The 21,639-nt window shown below is 39.2% G+C and overlaps 1 protein-coding gene across 1 annotated transcript in view; it reads right to left on the reverse strand.

Annotated features, from left to right (window-relative positions):
* Positions 1 to 200: 200 nt before the first annotated feature.
* Positions 201 to 21,639, reverse strand: part of itgb5 (integrin, beta 5) — a 38,302-nt gene continuing 16,863 nt past the window's right edge. The window contains exons 11-15 of the mRNA XM_017692430.2: positions 7,308 to 7,530; positions 6,010 to 6,110; positions 3,924 to 4,043; positions 3,203 to 3,369; positions 201 to 2,685 (exon numbers count right to left, since the gene is read on the reverse strand). Coding sequence (XP_017547919.1) covers positions 2,590 to 2,685; positions 3,203 to 3,369; positions 3,924 to 4,043; positions 6,010 to 6,110; positions 7,308 to 7,530 — 707 coding nt within the window. The 3' untranslated portion in view covers positions 201 to 2,589. The remainder of the gene's footprint in view (positions 2,686 to 3,202; positions 3,370 to 3,923; positions 4,044 to 6,009; positions 6,111 to 7,307; positions 7,531 to 21,639) is intronic.

Below are 21,639 nucleotides of genomic sequence, written 5' to 3' on the forward strand. Positions count from 1 at the left end.
TTTCTTTCACTCTCTCACACAACCCTCCTGGCAGTGTTGAAAATGGACTAAGAGTAGATGTATTATCCAGCCAGTTCCAGACAGCTGTTAAAAATAAACCCAAAAACTGACACCAAGGCTCTTGGGTTCAGTGAACATCCCGGAAATTTGTTCTGCATTCTCCTCCTTTAAAAAAAACATTTTTTCCATATCGCATTGCATGCTTGGCAGTTTTCTGCTAACCATAATCTACTTGCGTAATTTTTAATAGAAGCTTTGCAATAAATCTGAATGCAGACATTTGTTTATAATAGAAGTAATACATACATTTGTGGCATTTAGTGTATTTTTTTCCTCCAATAACCTTCTTTCATATAAACATGCAATGCTATGTGAATATTTCATTCAGTAAATGAATAAATATGTTCTAACTACTTTGATAGCTCCCAGTAGATTATCTACAGATGTTCAAATTCTTAAACTACCTGCAGAAACCAATTTTCCTTTTTTTTTTTTTTTTTTTTTAAAGCAAAAATAGTCTTAGGATTTGGATCAGGGTGAGGATAGCACGTGAATTAGTGGAGGTGAACAGGTGAATTAGTGGAGAAGGTAGGTTGAATGCAAGTTAAATGAAAGGCAAGCATCTACAGTTATCCAAATAAAAATGTAACCTGAATATATGAATTTTCCATTTATAAATGAATGACCCCTCACCTCCTGGTGGACAAGTGACAGTTTGTGACAGGCTACTATTAAGCTTGTCACAATTATAACAATCACAGGATTAAAATGATTTAAACTGATCACAATTATGAATTGTTCACAATAATTCACAATTATCACAATTATTCAATTATTCTGTAAATATTTCCCATGGTTGTTACCTTTCACAATTGTGTGTTTTATATAGCTACAAACATAATGACACATTCATTAAGACACATCATGGTTCTTACAAAAACAACCTAACATTTGACTTGGTGCTACAAAAAAGGACAAATTGTTGATCACGAATTTAGATTAAAAATTTTGTGAATTTTGAAACTTTAGAGAGAGGCCTAGCTACTATAATTAAAAGTAGTTTTAAAACAATGCAGCTGGATTGAGCCTGGCACATGAATATAGATGATGTAAATGTCAAAAAGTCCATTTAAAACTACATTTAAAATAAGGTGAAAATTGTATTTTTCATATTATTAATGTTTCTCAGGCTCAGTCTTTGAAGCATACCAACACAGTCCACAGGCTCTCCAACACACCATTAACGGTGTTACATGACTTCATATCAGGCTGTTACACACCCAGATTCATTTCCCATTATTTATTTCAGACACCCACACACACAAAAGGGACCAAACACACATTAGCTCTGGACATCCACACCCTTTTCTAAGTGCCTAGTCACTGCAGTCTTAAGCTTCATAGGCCTGGCTTTAGGATTTATAAATGTTTTTCTTCAGAAATGCAAAAGCAGACTTGAAACAGCCTGACTTTAAGGAAGAAGAAAGAGGTGGATGTGCCTTCTCTGCACTACAGAAAAAGCCCAAAACTGCCACCTCTTTACTATTCTGCAATTTAACAGCTGATTAATCAAGTAACTGCTTTCTAACAGAATATGAACTACATGTATGCTACACTGTTTTGTCAAAATTCCAAAGTGGGAGGTTTACAGCTGTGAATCCATTCTTTGCCTATTCCTTCCCCCCTGGGATGGGTGCGTGAGATGGACTTGTCATACCACCCCAAAGTAGCCCTGATTTAGTCCCTCACAAATGAAATATGACACTCTCTTGATGCTCGATGATCAACACAGTGTTATTGAATTCCCACTGAACACTTGGAGACCTACAAATGAGATAATGTGCAAATGCAAGGCAGGTTAAAGCACACAAACTAGCGAATGGTATTCTTATTTCTCCACTTTATAAATTTAAATCTAATATACATTGTGCAAAATGAAAAGGTAGGTTATTGCTCTGTTAGTACCAAACATATCACCAGACTATGTTCTTGTAATGGTCTCATATAGCTTTATACACTTCAAGAGACTGACTGCTGTACAGGTGGTAAAATTATTTCCTTCGGTTAAGGATGCAGCTGCAGGGGGTTCTGAAAGGCACTCCTGTTACAAATAATGCAAGTACACATAATCAATGCCTCAATTTTCTGTACAATGTAATGCACACTGCATCCCTCACAATGTGGAGGGTTTGTGGTTAGAATTAGAGAAAAGTTAAATTGGCAAATTCACTCAACCAGTCCATGACAGGGGGTAGTCCATTTACTCTTGCAGCAAAACTCATTTGTCACATGGACATTTCTAAAGAAACTCTCAGCTCATCCTGCAAGTCCTCCTTTATCAAGAAGTGGGAGGAAAAAAAAAAAAAAAGAAATGACCATAAGCAGTCCAGTAAGTTGGATCAATTGGAATTCAGTCATGAGTCCACGAGAAAGACTGCCAAAAAAAAAAAAAAAAAAACCCAAACAGTCTGTAAGGGCAGAAAAACAGTTTGTTATAGTCTTTCATGTCAGTTCTCCACCATTAAACTGTAAACAATCCCTACTGGACCGGTCCTGCCGTGTCCCCAACCACAAGCAGCAGGTAAGGGATCAGTGGACTCCTCCATTGTATGACTTGCTGTACATTTGGAAGACTGTCTCCACTGGGTGAGTGGAGATGGGCTGCTTGTAGAGGGGGTTGGAGGCCTGGGAGGAAGCGAGGAATGGACAGAGAGAAAGAAACAGAGAGGAAACTAGGTCAGATGGGTTCATTGAAATGCACATGGTCGTTGTGCAGACAAACCAGAGGCTTTGAACTAGAGCCTTGGAATGACTGCCATGACCGATTTGTTCTCCCAACTGACTGGAGTGATTCAAGACAGCTTATGGTTTCAATCAGAGTGTACTGTTTTTGCCCAATTCAGTATTTAAAGCTGGAACTTCAAACTGTTTACATTTAAGTACCTGACAAACAGTATGTGGACATTCCACTGTGGATGCGTCAAGCAAAGCTCAACTGGAATGTTGGGAATGACAGGAAACAAGGGTAAAACCCTTAGTGCCATTCGCAGGGAATCACTCATTCACTCAAACGATTTTATTAAGAATCTAAATAAGAACTGAATTAACAAAACACAACATTCAAAATTTGAATCAAGTGTAACTTTATTAGCCTCTATGACTTTTCTTATTGAATACATACAGACATTAATAATGGTCTTACCATCTCATATCTTGCACGTGAACGTGCACTCTGGAAGCGAGCAAACTCGCGCCGGTCATGGATGGTGATTACCAGCTTCCAGATGGCCAACAACACAATGCCCACCAGCAGGATACTGCCCACTACTGCCAACAGCACCGTCAGAGCATCAGGGGCAGAAGCACACTCTGAAAAGGCATACATCCATGCTCAGATCCATGACAATGTGTATGTGCACAATTTAATCACTAATTTGCATGTTTACTGACACATGTTTACTGATACAGATCCATGACAATGTGTATGTGCGCAATTTAATCACTAATTTGCATGTTTACTGACACTGAATGTTACAAAAAAAGGGCCTACATTTATGGAACCAGCAACAGCCTGAGTGGAACATTTCATGACTTATCTATACTGTATTTTTCTCCTTCCTCTATCCCTGACTCATGCCATTAGCTAATTATCATTCCCTTCTTGAACTCAATCGGGTATAGCTCAGGGGTACTATGAATTCAGAATGATTACAAAGGAAAAACACAAAACGATGCAGTGCAAGGTGGGGGGCTCTGGGACTGGAGGTAGGAAAAACTGGCTTAACAACATTGTAGTTAAGGCTTCATATGTGCATAAAAAAAATGTACAATCTTTTCAATGTCATCTGTGCTTCGTCATTACATTTCTTTCAGAACATTAACAGGAGTGAGAGAGAGTCTAAGCCTGGCAGCTGCACACTGACCTGGCTCCCGCAAGGCAGTGAGGACAGACTGGCCGCTGGCATGTTCTGAGTAGGTGAACTTCATCACACAGTCATTTTCTGTCTTATACAGGCACAGCACAGTGCTTGGGTCATCGGTGTCTGAAAGAGAGAGAGGAGGAAGTGGGGGGTGTGAGGAGTGGAGAGAGAGGGTGAGCAGTCTTCTCTCATAAAACGCCTGGCCAAGCCATGCCTGAGCCACAAGAGCAAGGGAAGGGGGAAAAATGTAAAATAAAATAACACTCAGAGCCTCAGATCCAAACCTATGGAAATTAAAGGCTTTCAGTGAAATCATTTCTGGATGGGAACTTGCGTTCCATACTGAACACACTGATGTATCATAGCTGGAAGACGAGGATTTCTTTGGACATTTCTGAAGTCTTAAGGACTGAAGAGTTACTAGGTCGCCTCCCATCTGCTCTACTCCACTGTGCTAGAATTTTCTGAAAAGGACATATGGATTTCATTAGAGGAGTCAAATATTTGAAATACCATCAAAATATTGTGAAACAGCGACTCCATGTTACATTACTGTAAGACTACAGACCAAGAAGACACAAAGGCCATAAAACAGATTAACATTCGCCTTGAATCTTTAACTACAGTGCTATAGTCATGCATATAAGCATGAGAGTGCTCCAGGAGAAATGACTTATTAATACATTCCTAGACTTGAAGTAAAACGCTTCCTAGAATAAAGCAGCTAATAATGTCTGGAGAGAGCTTGGTGCTCAGCAGAAACATCATACTTATTAAACAGTCAGGCACAAGAGTGAAAGAAAACTGAACGCTTCAACTGCATGAATGCATATATACACTATTATTTCTAAAATATGCTTTTCAATATAAAAATGTCAAAATATCACAGCAACACCTCACACTTGACTTTTTTTTTTTACTTTGCCATTCAAAAATGCCAGCTATGCTTTACATTGTGTGAACACTGTTTATTCTCCAATAAAATTACCATTTTGAAGACATGCAGCTCTCACAGTGGCAGCAAACTGACAATGCTCTGCAATTGCTTGTTATGGGGCATTAAGAGTAATATCTGGCATCTGCGTAGGTATAGATAAAGAGCTGTATTCACATGGGTTAACTTAAGTGAAGTAAGTGGTAGCTTTCACAGGTTCAACATGTTATTATAGGCTGGCAGAAAATGACACAGGCAGAACCAATAAGGAAGGTCCAATCATCACGTTTCTCAGTGCTGTATGGCACGTATGTAAAAACAGTGAGACTATTACATAGTCTCCTAAAGTACAACATCTATGCACTGGGAATGACTAATGTGGGTCATTGAACTCCGGTTACGTCTTACCATCTGCATCCTTACTCTGATATCAGTTACTTCCACAACAACTGGGAGAAGAAAAACAGCACAAAATCAAAACCAGGAAGACGCAAACTGTGAAAGAGCACAATTGTTTTACAGCTTGCAAGATGCTGAGACTGTTCAAAGCAAATCGATGACAACAATCAATCAGAGCAGAGCAGCTGCAGCCCCAGTGAGAGTTAAATCCAGGTTTAGGAAGCAGGTCATTATCTGCCTGAAGGTTTTATATTTGAATATTCATTTTATTATTCTGTTACACTATGATCTGGACACACACACAATTTTTTTTCTCCCTAGCTTTCTACCAATATATGCACATGTATTCTGCATATATCATTGTATCAAGTTGTACATCTGTCTGGAACATAAAATGAAACCAATAATGAAATCATAACAGCACTAAATGGTCAAATTCTAATACAGAAATGTAGCACCAATATTGCTGTAGATAGCAAACGTCAAGCAATAGACAACTTCTACCACTGAACTTTATGATAGTACCACTGTCAATTAAAACAATGGCAGCCAAATATAGACAAGCTAACTAGGACTGGGCCCTGTGACACCATCCCAAACCTTCATGTCTCCCATGGATCAGTGTTATTCCAGTGTTTACTGTATTCTATTTTTTCAAGGTACTGATCTGTGGTTACAAAGAACAACTGGATGAACTTCCTCAAAACAATACATGGACAATTACAGTATATACACAATCTCTGTATATTTACTCACTGAGAGTTTCCGTGGTTATGATCTCATCCTTGCACATGCGCTGGCAGGTATGGTTATCTGCAAATTTCCCAGTGTTGAAGAGGCGGCATTCAATGCACTCCCTGGAGAAAGACATCATAATCATCATCATCCACTGATCAGCATTCATTATACGGCTAGCGTGACACGGTGGAGTTTAAAACCAGGTATTTAAATGGATCTCAGCCCCAGCCCCGCCTGTCTCAAGAGATGCATGTAGGGACTACCAAGACTGATATGGAAGATTCTCTTAACTGACCAGTAAAGCCAAACCTAGGCCACTGAATGAGCAATGTCAGCAGACAGTCAGGGTTATGACCTTGCTTTGATTTTCAAGGAGCAGAGGTCACCTAAGGAATGAAAAGCTTGTTCCCATCATTCAAGGTAGCATATGTTTGTAAAAAGAAGTTAAAAGCACTAATCAGTGTGATTCATGAGTGATGTGGAACATAAAATAAGCCATAGGTTTTAGGTGGTCCTAGGGCCTATGTTACACCACTGACATGTTTCATGTACATTTTAGGACAACAGTACATGTGCAACTTAACTGAGTTACTGAAAGTGTGCAGTTAACTCTAGTCAAAGATCAAGATCCAGCAGTTTGATCAGACTTCTTTTTAAAAATTTTAATCAGAATTTGATGTAGTATGTAAACACTAGAAAAGATTCCAAATGTATCATTTACAGCCCACATATAGAAATTAAGCTGTAAAAAAAAAAAAAAAAAAAAAAAAAAAAAAAAAAAAAAAAAAAAAAAAAAGCACATTTTGAATTTTTTCTTTGAATTAAGCATTTTCATTATCCACCTATGCAGCACACAGCAGTTTAACCAACCCATTCATGACGATGTTACAGAAAATGTTTCAGCCTGGACTGCTTTTTGAATGAAGCACAATAAATGACAGCCAGACAAAAAAGAAAATCATTTACATTTGTCAGCCTTAAAGGCACAGTAACAAAAACAGCATGCTAAATTCTGATTGGCCGGCCTGTACTATGCTTCATTCAGAAAGAGGTCAGGGACGAAACACTCCTAATAACTTCAGTGTGAATGGGTGGGGCCAAACTGCTGTAAGCTGAACAGCTGATTATATGTTGTTTTTTAGGACATCACAATACCAGTAAATTCAAAATGGGTTGTTCTTGCAGCTTTGTTTCCATATGTGGATGCTATATGGGCTTGTATGCGAACGGTATGTAACAATGTTTACATGCTTACAAATTATACAGGCCCTGTAATATTCCTGACATCAGGCATGAAAACAGGCTCTGTGTTGTACCTCTTTGTAGCACAGGCATCTGGGCAAGTGGGACACTTCTCACAAGTGTCCCCAAATGCCCCAGGCTCAGTGCACTGGCAGCGGCCACATACACAGCTGCCGCGTCCACTGCATATCCGGCCATCCTCAGACACACAGGGCGCTGTCTCTGTGGAGCAGTTACAGTTGTCTCCAATGTAGCCAGCATGACATTTACACTCTCCACAGTGACAATCACCATGACCTAGAGAGAGAGAGAGAGAGAGAGAGAGAGAGAGAGAGAGAGAGAGAGAGAGAGAGAGAGAGAGAGAGAGAGAGAGAGAGAGAGAGAGAGAGAGAGAGAGAGGTCACAGAATAAGCAGAGACCTACATGTATAAAACTACAGTAACAATGACCAAATGGAGAATCTCTCGCATTTGTCCAATTGATTACAGCCTTAAAGAAGGGCACTGTATCTACTTGACCTACATTCTTTTGAGTTTAAAAAAGGGCCCTGTTTGAAAAGAAACCATTGCCCACATTCCAGACCAGCACAGAACAACTGGAGGAATTAAACCCACTTCTCAATGAAGAATGAAAAGCTTTCCATCGTGTGTCACTGCACTAAGCATGTTCACACTGAGCATAGTGCAGATGAATGAATCGTATTGATTCGTGTGATTGTAATGGATGCCTGAGGTCACTGAAGGCTGATGGGGCAGCTGATATTATGGTGAGGATAATCACTGTTCAAACACAGATTAGTCGTGGAGCTCTAACAGGCAGATCCAACAGTACTGATGACACTCTGAAACATGACAAGCTTTCATGGCACAGCAGACAGCTGCAATTAAAACTGTGGTGTTGTGCCTTCTTTCAAAATCATTGGCTCAGTATGTTCAGCAAGAGCATTCATAGATCAGTGAGCTCAACACAGCTGCAATGCAAAACACCAGCACGCCAATGAGCACAAGCAACCTGCCAGCTGTAGAATACATCAATTTCTCTGTGCTTCACCACCCAATAATAATCATTGTGACTCCTCAGTTGAGCTTTAACCAATATAAGGTCAGTCCAAACTTGAATTTGGCTAATCTGGCCTAAAAAAAAGTGGATAATACAAGGTTGGTTTCCTGGTCAGAGGGTTAAACCTGGTCTTAGGCTACCTTTTTTTTTTCAGTAGAGAATCTCCATTCAGCATGCTCTGTAATACAGGACTAGGCTAAATCTTTGTCCAGGAAACTAACCCATGTCCAAAAGCGTCCAGTTACACATTTTAATGTGAATTCTACTTTAAGGCGCACCCATTGCTAACACATGCATTTAACTGGGCACACAGCTCGTTTTTCTCCATAGAAAAAGCACTGTCAATAGAATGGGATGCTCTGCAGCAACAGCACATCAGCCTAAGGACACCATACCCAATGCCAAGTGTCAGCTAGTGGGGTATAAAGCCCCTTCAGCCTTAGACTGAGAAGTAAAGGCAATGCGCTCTCTGGAGTGATGAAACACCATCCAATATTTTTAGGATGAGCTGGAGTGGAGTGATTCAGATCTATTCATTATACATCAATACCTGCCCTCAATAATGCTTACTGACCAATGCAATGAACCTTTCATGAGCTCACAGATAATGTAACACTTAGTTAAGTATTTATTGTAATGTATGTACTGCACTTATTGAAATGTATTGCAGTGTGCTGTGTTTAATTTGGTTCTTTTTTTATTTTATTTTTTTAAGTATCGACAAAGGCTTTTGTTTCTAGCAATACCTGAGCTCAGAACTAGCTTTCTCTCTAACCTATCTGTAACTAGCAAATATACTCTCTCATTCTGCAAGTTGCTCTGGATAAGAGCATCAGCTAAATGCTGTAAATATAAATAATACAACTGCATTGTTCTAAGAGCTAGTTGTAAAGTGGCCCTATTGGCACCAGAACCTGGTTCCAGATGAAAACCAACGCCAATCAGTCATTCAATAGCAGCAGCATCCTCTCACTTAGCATTAATTGAGGCTTAATGAGGGGTAATTGCTATATTATGTAACATCACCTGCTGTACTTCAAACGTGCTTTCAAAATACATATATACAAAACAATGTTCATTCAGAAATATATCTAGTGCAGTTCTTCATGCAAGCAATATGATCTGACACTTTCAGGGACTTCATAGAAAGAGAAGGACTTATGCCACAAACAAAAGGTCTAATAAGCACTAATAACCTACAAACCTGTACAACCCACAATAGAACTCTTCTAGTCTTAAGAGGTTTAAAAATAATGTGTAATGTGCAAAAAAATATGAATCCAAAGTAAACAACTGAGGCACTTTCAAAAGACAACCAGACGCTGCACTGAATTTTATACAAATTTCAAAAGTTCCATGGAAATCTAAGCTACTAAATATCTGTAGACTGAGTGATAAAAGCAAAGAAACTGAGGTTCCTGAAACGAGAAACATTCAAACAAACTGGTATGTAAACACAACCAACACTGAAATAATTAATTCTAGAGTTACCAACCTAGAAACAGCCAGATGAGACTATTCATTTCCTATGGAGAAAAGTACAGAAAACCAGCGGACTGAAATTCATTTCTAAAACAGTCAATTACATGGTAATTCCAGAGTGGATAAGACAAACTAACATCAAACTGTCTTTTTGTTAAACAAAAAAGGTTTTTTACTTTAGATAGCTGGGTGCATTTTTTTGTCTATGTGGGTGATTTAAAGAGCTGGAAAAACTGAACCTGGAATAACATACTGTGGGATGCAGTAAGGCTCCACGCCCCAAAAAGGACACATGTTTGCCAGTGACCGTGGACTGCAAACAGCAAGTCTTATTTGAGTGCAAGAGTGAGTCACACTCATATAATATGACCGTTTAACATCTGCAGAGCAGAGCTAGTAGAGCTAGTTAGGAAAAGACAAGTTCTCTCATGTTCTCACCACACCTGTTTCCTTATTCCCCATCAAAAGAGAGACCGAATGCAGACAGAAGTAATAAAGACCTGAAATAGCTCTATACTATTCACAGTAACATTTCCATTGCAGGTTTTAACATGCTTACTACTAAGAGAATTCACCCTAAATTTTTAATCCAAGGAAAAAATGCATAATACATAGAATATGAATATGATGAAACAGTAACAACATAAATCTGAGGAAAGGGAAAGGCGAGCCTTTTCTCCCAGCATTCTGTACGCTGTCTGATTTAGGTCACTGAGTAATTGTGCACTATGTGCTGTTGCTGTGCCAGAAAAGCCAATCCATGCTGCGAAGCCTCTGGAAAAGAGACTTGCCCAGGTTTACCACATACACAGTCAGAGCCACTACATTCACACATGGGGGAGTCCAAAGCCACAGCGCCACTGAACTACGGATATTACAGTAGGGCTCAAATATCGGCTTGATTTCAGGGTGTAAAGTTTCACAGTAAAGATGAAGTGTTGAATGCTGAGTGACTGTTTAACGATGCCTTCTCTAAAATTTAAAAACACTGCACCCTAAGTGTAATGTAAAACAAACAAAATAAAAGAGTCAGAAAATAAGGTCATGAGTAACATTTTAAATGAGATCACTTAACACGATAACTCAAAAGGACAAACAAAAACAGGAACACTGAGCTGTTTTTTCCAGAAAGTGCTGAGTAAAACCAGAGAAACTGCAGGCCTACATTTCTTAAAATGAATCCATTTGTGAATATTCCAGAGGGTAACAACCATAGAGTTACTGTTAACAGTACTGCTTTAAACCTGACATGGGAAAGATAAGCAAACGCAAACATTCTGAGACAGCAGCTTTTCCTTAAAATAAACTCTTTCCTCTAAAATGCTATTTTTGAAGTCTGGAATGCCTGATATACTTCCAGATATTTCCTGTATTAAGTTTGGGTGTGCATGCCTGTTCCAGTTTCATGCATGAGTCAACGTCCAACAAGAGCGCTGCTCTCTCAATAATTTTCTCTTTTATTCCAAAACACAAAACCATAGAAGACAAAGTCAGTTACTGTTGAAGGTCTAACATTGGTCCTTGACATTAGACTTTTTGTAAAAATTGACAAAATACTTCTCACATCAGCTATCAATAAAAACCTATTAATAAACCTGGTTTCTGTGGTTGGTACAGACTCTAAATGGAAGAAAAAATAAATGAAGTGGTCCAGCCAGCTTTTAGCCAATCAGGTGGAGGGAAACGTAAATAAAAACAACAATGCAATGACGTGCAAATAATTAAATCCCAATATTTAATTGAAAATAGTATAAAGACAACACAAATAATGAAACTAGATTTAATTGCTTTCTGAAAAAATATGCCCATTTTAAATTGGATGTAAACAACACGTTTTTAAAAAGTTGCGACAGAGGTAACAAAAGACTGGTAGGGGGGGGGGGGGCAAAAACACACCTAGTGGAACATCTCACAACTACTTAAAGTAATAGGCAACAGTAGCATCACAGGGTATATAAGAGCATTCCAGAGAGTCTTGAAGACTAGGAAGACTGCATGGACAAACAGTGCAACAATTCAAGAACAGTGTTTCTCAATGTAAAATAGCAGAGACTTTTCTTAAATTATATGTAATAAAATCAATGACTGCAAACAGTCAGTTTGATTGCTCTGTTCTCTAGATATTCTATTGTTTATTTTAGAAACAATGTAAAAACAGGATTTATAGTTTATGTATTTGCATAAATGTTCTTTTCCAACACTGGATAATAGTGCAGTATCACCAAGTTAGTCAAAAATATACAAAAAAGTCCAGCCAGTCACTTTAGGCTTAGTTTATAATGGGTTAACTGCTTGACCTTATGACCAGTCCTGCTGCAGTGATCCCCTGGTCTCTCACAGGAAACAGATAAAATGCTATCCATGGAGCCTGGAGGAGGAAGTACCTCTAGATATCGCAAAGGCCCAACTGCTTTGTTTTCTCCGCTCACCCATGCTACCTCTGGGAACAGCCAACCGCCCTGAAATAAGATGCTTGGCATATTTCACAAAGTCTCTCAGTTCTCCCAGCCCTCACTTCATGAACTGAACTCTGAGTGGTCTGCCAAACTTAAAGGAGCAGCAATTACAGTGAGGACGTGATGAGAGGCATTTGGCTCCGTTTCACAACATGCATGAACCGTGTCAGTGAGTTCACCCTGCTATTTCTCCTTTCATATACACTGCTCTTCAACAGAGTGCTGAACAGATAAAGCTTTAGGTGAACACAAGGAAACAAACATGCACATACACGCACACAATTCATGATGCCACACTTTACAGTGAAGTTCCACATTCTCTGTCTTAAAATGATTCACCAAATGAACTGGCTGATTACGTACCTTAATTCTACACTAAATGTGCTCGTTCTTTTTCAATTGTTTTATATTACAGAAATTAAAAACATTAAAACATTTTTACACTAAAATATTTATAATAAATAAATAAATAAATAACCAACCACACAACATGTATATCCATTTATCCTGCATCATTTGAACACTGAAGCTGCTCTTCATATTGAGTGAAAATGTCATGACGATTGGACCAATAGAAATGCTCCAAAATCACAGACTAATTTCTTTTTACATTAAATTGCATGAAAAGATAAATGTTTTTGGCTTTTCCTGTAAAGTTACTGTTGCAACAGTGACAATACTGTATCTTCTTTCATAAACAGCAAGAACAGCAACAAAACACCAGGCGCAGTGTTCTTACTGTAAGTCAAATGTCAAATTCCATGATTTTTTCACTGACTTAAAAAGCTGAATTTCCATGACCTATAATGAACGGAAAACAGGATGCCTTTGTGCTGAGGAGACAAAAACCAGCCACGGTATTTTAAACCCGTCAATTTGTGAGCTTTGCTTACTAGTTCACAGACATTGTCAGCACAAAATAGTTTTTATCGCTTAAACACACAATTATATGACTAGGCCTATACACCCTTATCAACACACTGGCCCTCATGCGACAAACTGTGAGCAAAACATTCGTTTTTAAATTGGGTTATAATTAATGAATTCTCTCAGATATTACTCCCTGAATACTCACAATAACTTTGAAGTGTCAAGTGCTTTGGATTAACATTAAAAACATTAAGTTCTGATAACACCACCGTTACACTTAGCTTTGTCATCTACTCTTCAAAATAATTTTGTGGCCAAAGCTCTTCAATTTTACATTGTCCTAGTATGTTTGCCTTCATTAGCAGGTACAGGAACCTTATCTTGACTAAGTGACTAACACACAAGAAGGGGATTAGAAAAAGTGGTGGGGGGGGGTCAGGTAACCATAACCACTCAAATATTTTCATAAATGGCAACTAAAATTTAAAAGATGCTACAAACAACATTCCCTGATATTCCATGACTTGCCCCCCCCCCCAAAAAAAACCCACTCCGTCTTTTCCTGCCTGCAAGAGAGTTTGTAAAACTCCATGACATTCCAAAAATTCCATGACCCACAGGAACCCTGCAGACGTTCAGTTTCAACAGTCACCCAATATGTTTTCCCAGACTTGATTGAAATCCTTTATGACTTCGGTGATCACCTCATTGGCACTGAGAAGAGTGACACACTTTTTTCTTTACAAATGAATATATGTGTTTTATATGAGTACATAAAAGTAGGCATTATGTTGGCACAGTTTACATAACAAGGAACTGCACTGAAACTTTTGAGTGGCCAGAAAAAAAAAAAAAAAACAAGGCTGCAGCATTTGCCTTCCAGGCTAACTTCAATTTGGGTTTTTACTCTGCTGAGGCTTTGTGGTGTATCTGTTACCCATGTGGGGACAACTTCAAATAGATTCTATCATGGACATGCTATCAATTTACTTGTGTACAAACCCTGTCATTTCAAAGTCAAAGATGCTTCGATGTTAACTGTGGCTGATGTTCCACCCACTAAAAACTCTTAGTAAGCTGGACATCTTCACTTCCCCACACCATTACAGACTGCAAGCTAGCAGGGGACAGACACTTTCTTGCTCAAGTTTTGTGGTTTTCCATCCTGCAGTTATAGAAGAGGTTTCAGTAAACCATAACGGTGTTTAAAACACAATGGTGAGTCCTTCAGTGTACAGCACACTGACGAACGGCAGTTCCAACCAATGCTTGATGGGGATTTTATATTCAATGAAGGAAGAGGTATTCCAGTTTGTCCAATATACTACTACAAAATCACTCCCAAAAACTCTAAGGAAAGAGTACTTTTCCATTCAGCACAAGGACTAAATCTTGCAAGCAACATCTGCACTTATAGCCACAAGATCCATCCATCCATCCATCCATCCATGCCCTACATACAATCATACATACATACATATTTATTAATCATTAAAAATGGTCCCTTTCCTAAATAGCTGCTAGTAGCTGTATTTTTTTTAACTAAACTGTAACTCTATAACTAGTATAAAAAGCAAAAAAAGAACTTAATTCTTTTCCCCGAACTGACCCAGCTGTGCTGATGTACATATAAACACTACCACAGAAACTCCTGAAAGCACTACTCCATAAACAGCAGTAGCAGCTCCTACATCTACGCTGTGGAACAAAGGGCAAATTACAGAAGTAACACTGAGCCTCAAGGTCAAACACAGCCATATTTAATGTTTCTACAGTGAGAAACAAGCCAAGGGGAGGAGGGGTTCAGTTTCAGACTCAGCAATATAGGATTAGCAGGGTTACTCAGAGCTCTCTCAGTGATCTTATAATAAAGGAAGGAGCTCATTTTTATGCTAAATGTGCATCAGACCTTCTTTAGGTTGTGTATAACAGGACAGTCCACAAATTAATTAGCAGTGCTTAAAAAAGTTCCACACTACAGAGTCCCATGTTTACAGTAACCAACAAACTACATGCTTCCATTTATTTATGCAAATATAAAAGATCTTTAGGAGCTATTTTTACAGTCTTTCTAAGACTTGTGATAGGGCAGGACAATAGAAAAGGATTGTAGGAGTAAGTTAGTAATAACCTTGGATGAAGGCAAATAAAACATTTCAATTAAAATGTTAGTCTGCAAAAATAATAAGTGATTATACCAAAAGCCTGCAGGAGTTCTAGCCATGTTTGATGAAACAAACTTGGTGGCCTCATCTATTAGTTCGACACGAAGGGGCTCCTGCGCCAAGATGAACAGCAGTATTTGCACAATGCTTAGATCTTATCTTGCTGCAGCAAAGCATGTCTCATCATATGCTAAATGTTTTCATGTGCTGCCCATTAAAGAGATTTTATGATGAGAGTAGTCTCTGTGCAATTTCCTGTGTCACTGTCCTTTACATAAGGATATACAAATGATAGTCATTGAAGTTGATAAAGTCTCTCTCTCTCTCTCTCTCATTTTAGTGAAGAGCCATATAGAAATGAATTTTAAAAATTGTATTGTATATTGGCATTAGTATCTCCATTATCATACATTCCTATATACAGCTTCTGTAAATCTCTGGATCTAAAATCCCACATATCAATGTGTTTGGGAAGATACACTTCAGCTTCATTTATCATCTCACTAATATTGCTAGACTATCCAAATGACTCTCACATGCTCTTCTATTGGTAGTGTACAGTCATCATAGAGGCTACTTTGTGCTACACTCCAAGCTTTCAGATGAATCAAACGATCACATGAATCATTAAAATCAAATTATTTTTAAGATACAGCTCATGGCATTCTTTGTTTCTCCACTAACTGTATGTCAAAATGTCATTTTCTTCATATTCAAACTAGCTACAGGAACACAAGCAGAGTTCAGGGATGATAAAGATGGAACACTGTATACTTTCTTTTACCAATCATATTGGCATAGGATTAGTTACAACAGCACAGGTAGGACAAAAACATAATACTCTGATGTTATAAATACACAAATGACCTGATACAGCCATGAGATCTCGACTACAATTATAACTTACTGCAACATAAAACACAAATGACTTCAGATGCAAAAGGTGTAATTATAAGATCAGAGTAAAGAGTAGATACAGAACTCAGCAGTGCACAGGTGGCTTGACAGCCTTATATTAGCAATGTAATGGTTCAGCTACACCCAACCCAGCCAATGTGTGTTGACAGTTTCCTATTTTTCCACAGACTGCTAGAGGAAGCACTTCTGATTTCTGATCAGAGGTGCTGAGAGGGCATGTTTTGAATGTATGTGTGGAGTGTGTTTGGGATTTTTGTATGTTGCTGCAACTTTGTCTAGACAGATAGTGAATGGAAAATCTGACTCATCCTTAATGGTCACTCCTGCCACCAACAAACCAAACCAAAAAGCAACTGAACTGCGAATATTGACAACTTTAGAAGGCCATCACTGTTGGGTTATTTGACATATGCAACATATGAACACAACTCCAGTTCAGTGTTTTTATTAACTATTTAACAGTTGCTGTCTGCAATGTTAAAAGCATTCTGGCCACATCTGCTGACCAAAGCAACCCCACAAATTAAAGTGGTTCAAATATAACTCTGGAGCAGCCTGGGCATTTGTTAAAGGCAGAAAAACAAGACTGTGATGACTCACCATCTCATCACAATCTCTTGGTTTGCTAATTATATATAAATGCAATATGGAAATGCACATTAAGCATAAATGCATATAAAATCTCTGTAAAAATGTGAACACTGCTTGATATTACACTCATGTGAAAGATGTGTTGAAAGTACAAGTCTGTACAAACACATATGAAATACATGGTAATATGTTAAAAGTCCTTAGATGCTTAAATAACATTCCAGTAGAATGCAGACATTTCTAATAGTCATACAGTGTGAGCCATACTTTGAGTAAACCTTGAGTTGTCTCATGTGAAATTGCTGCCTAAAAGCTGCAATAAATGCAATAAATAAATTTTATTATTTCAACATTTCCCCTTCCTGTCCATGAATTTGGCTTCATATCTTTCACATGAGGGCGCCACGGTGGCGTGGTGGGTAGCGCTGTCGCCTCACAGCAAGGAAGGCCTGGGTTCGATTCCCCAGCCGGGTGACCGGGGTCCTCTCTGTGTGGAGTCTGCATGTTCTCCCCGTGTCTGCGTGGGTTTCCTCCTGGTTCTCCGGTTTCCTCCCACAGTCCAAAGACATGCAGTCAGGCCAATTGGCAATTGGATGTGCTAAATTGCCCCTAGGTGTGAGTGACTGTCTGTGTCTGTCTGTCTGCCCTGCGATGGACTGGCGACCTGTCCAGGGTGTATCCTGCCTTCCGCCCGAAGACTGCTGGGATAGGCTCCAGCACCCCCCCGCGACCCTGATGGAGAAGCGGCTTAGAAAATGGATGGATGGATGGATGGATGGATGGATGGATGGATCTTTCACATGAATACAATCTACATTCTCTTAAAATTTAGAAAGTCAAACTCTGAAAACTACAGGACCTGAACGAATATAGCGGTTTTAACAGTATGCTCTGTTCTTTTTCTTCTTATTGTGTACCCTGTAGATTTAGAATATTCCAATGCTAATGAGTGCTGTCCTCTCAGATTAAGAGATCAGGGAGCTTTGTACCATCTCCTCAGTAGCTAATACAGACGCCTCAGGCTTCTTGAATCTGTGGTACGTTTATACAGCTGGGATTTTCTTTTGTAAGAGCATTCAACTTGCATATGAGAGAGTCCCAGGCACTGCACCAGGCACTAGAAAGACACTCCTTTGTCCAGAGTTCTTACCTGTTTATTTTTAAATTCACAGATTAAACATTTTAAAAAGCACATGGCTATAAATGACTAGAAGGAATGCAGCTGACACCAAAGCAAATCAGCATCATTGATTTCATGCCAAATCCAGCCTGTTTCCTTTGTGTTCATCCATAGAAAGATTGTGTGTTAAAAGGGACAAAACTGAAAGTTGTTGGATTCAGTACACTATCCAGCTGAGAAAGAAAAAAAAATCTCTAATTTTAAAGGATACAAGGGGTGTGCAATCCTCAGTGCTTATTTTAACATGGAAATTCATGCTGCTGCTCCGTCAGCCAGAAAAAGTATGAAGGTCTTCTGCCAAATGTTCACTCTACTCTTGCAGGAAGTCTATCATGCAAACACAGCTCATAATACACATCCATTATATAGTATATGTCCAAAGAATGTCCAGACATCCTTTCAATTAAGTGAATTCATCACACACACTGCTTGCATAATCTCCATAAGAAAGTACTGCCAATAGAATGGGATGCTCTGGAGCAGCCACACATGAACTGAAGGTTATCATACTCGATGTCAAGCATCAGCTAGACGGGGGAAAAAGCTCTAGGACATGAAGCAGTTGAACTTTGTTCAAGGCCATCACTGAATACCTTTTGGGAAAAGCTGGCTTGGTGTTTGTGATCCAAAACTAGATCACCCAACATCAGTAGTTGACCTCACTAATGCTCTTGTGGCTAGATGCAAACAAAAGAAGGTAAGTAGAGACCATTACAGCAGCAAAAGGAGAGACAAACTCCTTGTAAAACACCCTTGATATTGGCTGAAACGCTTGGACATATAATTAACATTACAATTATGAGTGGCTGCACCCGTATGACTACTAACCATTTAAAACAGATGCACTAAATGGAATCGGCTGTCTATGTATTAAGAAGGTGTAAGCTAGCAGTTGGAGAAAGCAGGTTAGTCTAGGGCAATCCAACAGGCTCACATGTGCTGTGGACATTCTAGCTTGCACATACCATTTGTGATGAGCTAACATGAACAGTAAAACATGTACAGAGTTCTGCCACAGTGTTTTTTCCCCCCAAACACGAGCACTTATTATTTGCATTGCAGCCTAGGAGACCAAGGCTCTGGTTTACAGTGCACCACTGCAGGCCTTGTCTGTGTTTTCTTTAGCCCTATAAGCAGTGGATTGCCGGTTGCTGAGGTCATGCCCAGGTTGGGGTGGAAGAGAATGTGGAGGCGAATAAAAATACTCAGAAAGACATCACTGTAGGGCACATGGTCACTTTTTTACTTTCAGAGATTATTTCATGCAGTTTGGGCCTGTGGCCAAGCAATAAATGGAACCAGATTCTAGCCTAATTACAGGACACATTAGGCATTCTACATACATGCTTCTCTGCTCAGTGAATTCTACACAGCAAGCCACTTTCTGAAAAACCACACTGACTCCAAAAATGCCTCGTTGTCAACAAGACAGCGCGCACACACACACACACACACACGCACGCACGCACGCACGCACGCACGCACACAGACAGAGAACTAAATCGTAGACTACACAAAAACAGACCTCAACAATGACAGTAAAGATTTACAGGAAAAGTTTGAAGGCAATTTATGAGTTTGGACCAGAAAAATCACACTATTTCAGTCTCACTGCGTTACTGAGTGGTTGGGGTATTATACTGCAAATCAGCTGCAGATGTGTGATGAAATACTACAAAGTTAGGGTTTACTGGAGGCCACATAAAAAAGGCATAAGTTTTAGCATTCATGACAAACACAGCAACACACGCATACAGGCACATGCACACAGGTTTGTATTAAATTAGAACCTTCTGGTTTAAAGAAAAACAGACAGCAATTATGTTTCGCTGCAACATCTTTATGCCAAGGACTCTGCAAGACAAAAATCTTGCAGTCATGCTACTTCTGTGCACTTCACACATACATAAAAAAACGCCCTACTAGAAGAGTAGCTCAACCAAGCATGCTAGTATAGCTGACAGTGACTGAAAGATAGTAAATACCAATTGGCATCATTGGCATTATGTGAACTGTTGGGTATTCAACATAATTCATGGTTAGCAGTGTTTTCTAAACTGTTCCTTTAAAACACACAGAGTGTCAGGTTAAGTACAGATATATCCCAGTGTAAGGTGGGTATATAGTTTCAGGTGCAGAAAATAAACATCTAACCTCTTGGAAATGCGAATTAGCTCAAGCCAACCAACGTAATTAAGCAGTAAAAATCAACCGGATCACACAAAAGTACAGCAGTCCTTTTACTTCTGATGTCAGATAAGTTCACCTGGAAGATGTCAAGCCTAAAACAGAGACAGACAGTCTGCTCTTCTGGGTCTGCTGATCCCTCTAGCCTTTCCTGCTGTGGCCCCTTTAAGAGCACAGACAGACATTGAACTCCTATCTGTGCTGCCAAGCAGCCTTGCAGTGTCCGCCAGCTTGACCTCCTGACTGATATCATCTCCTGCAGTGCAAGTCCATGCTTTTGTGCTCAGTACAAACAGTCCTGCTACTGCTCAGAAGAGTACAGGTCAATCTGTAGGACTCATAACACTGAACAAAGAGCGGGAATCAGTCTTAGTTTCAAGAATTCAAGATACAGCCAAAAGCTAAACAAACAATTTTTATTATTCAAGTAGGAACAATGTGTTCTGAACAGATGTTAATATGTGAACCTATTGGGGCTTCCAAGTGGTGCAACTGCATAAGCATTGATCCCATCATTGGGAGATTGTTGGAAGTTTGATCCCTGGAAAAGCCATAGCCATTTGTTACTAGGAGGACAAGAGCCTGTCCTGAAGTGCACACTTGCAGTTTGTAGTTTTGCTTAAATTTACACTAACATGAAGCATCTCCATATCTTTAAGGTACACACAGTTGTTAATGTTCTTGCAATATTAACATTCCTCCCCAATATTTCTGAAACAGCATGTCAGAATGTCACCAACAAGTTGAACTATGGGATATAGACCTGTCCCAATACCACCACTGGAAAGCACTTACTGGAAAGCTTATGAATGTTCAGACTTGTACACAATACTGTGAGTGAGTCACAAGACAGCATAACTGGCCTTGGCAGTTAGATGTGTCTCAGAGGGAGCACAAGCTGGCCTTCACCCTCCCAGCTTGGTACCATCGTGTGATAAGGTGAGACCTAGGTAGCGGGTGGAACTGTACATGAATAGACTGCCTTTTTGTTCTTAACCTGACACTGTGTTTAAGGATGCAGATTTATTATTTGTTCAGTTCTGCTTTTCTGTGGATGCTGAAATAGCATTAATAGCAAAGTCTCAACTTTGATGCACTATTTTGTTCAAAACCAGAGGGTTCAATTTATATGCAACTGAGGCTCAAGTCTTGCTATGATGATGCACAATGTCACAGTATATATTTTCTATGACATCTAAAAGACAAAGTGATCCCACATTTTATAAATACTATCAAAACTATTAATTTATTTATGTGAACTACACTCTCTTTGAATCAATCACTAACATGCACTTGGGAAGAGTAAGTAAAGCAAAGCTGCTCAGAAAAGAATGTGACAATGTGATGTAGTTTATCCCAATAGCAACAAACACTGTCATACTGCCCAACTCTGGCGTATTCATTCAAGTACGGTCATGTCTGACTGACAGATGTGGTGTTTGACTTATCTGCAATCTGCTTCAATCTGACTGGGTATGCTCATCATGGGTTGACAAAA

Source organism: Pygocentrus nattereri, chromosome 6 (genome assembly GCF_015220715.1).
Source record: "Pygocentrus nattereri isolate fPygNat1 chromosome 6, fPygNat1.pri, whole genome shotgun sequence".
In the NCBI taxonomy this organism is placed as follows: domain Eukaryota; kingdom Metazoa; phylum Chordata; class Actinopteri; order Characiformes; family Serrasalmidae; genus Pygocentrus; species Pygocentrus nattereri.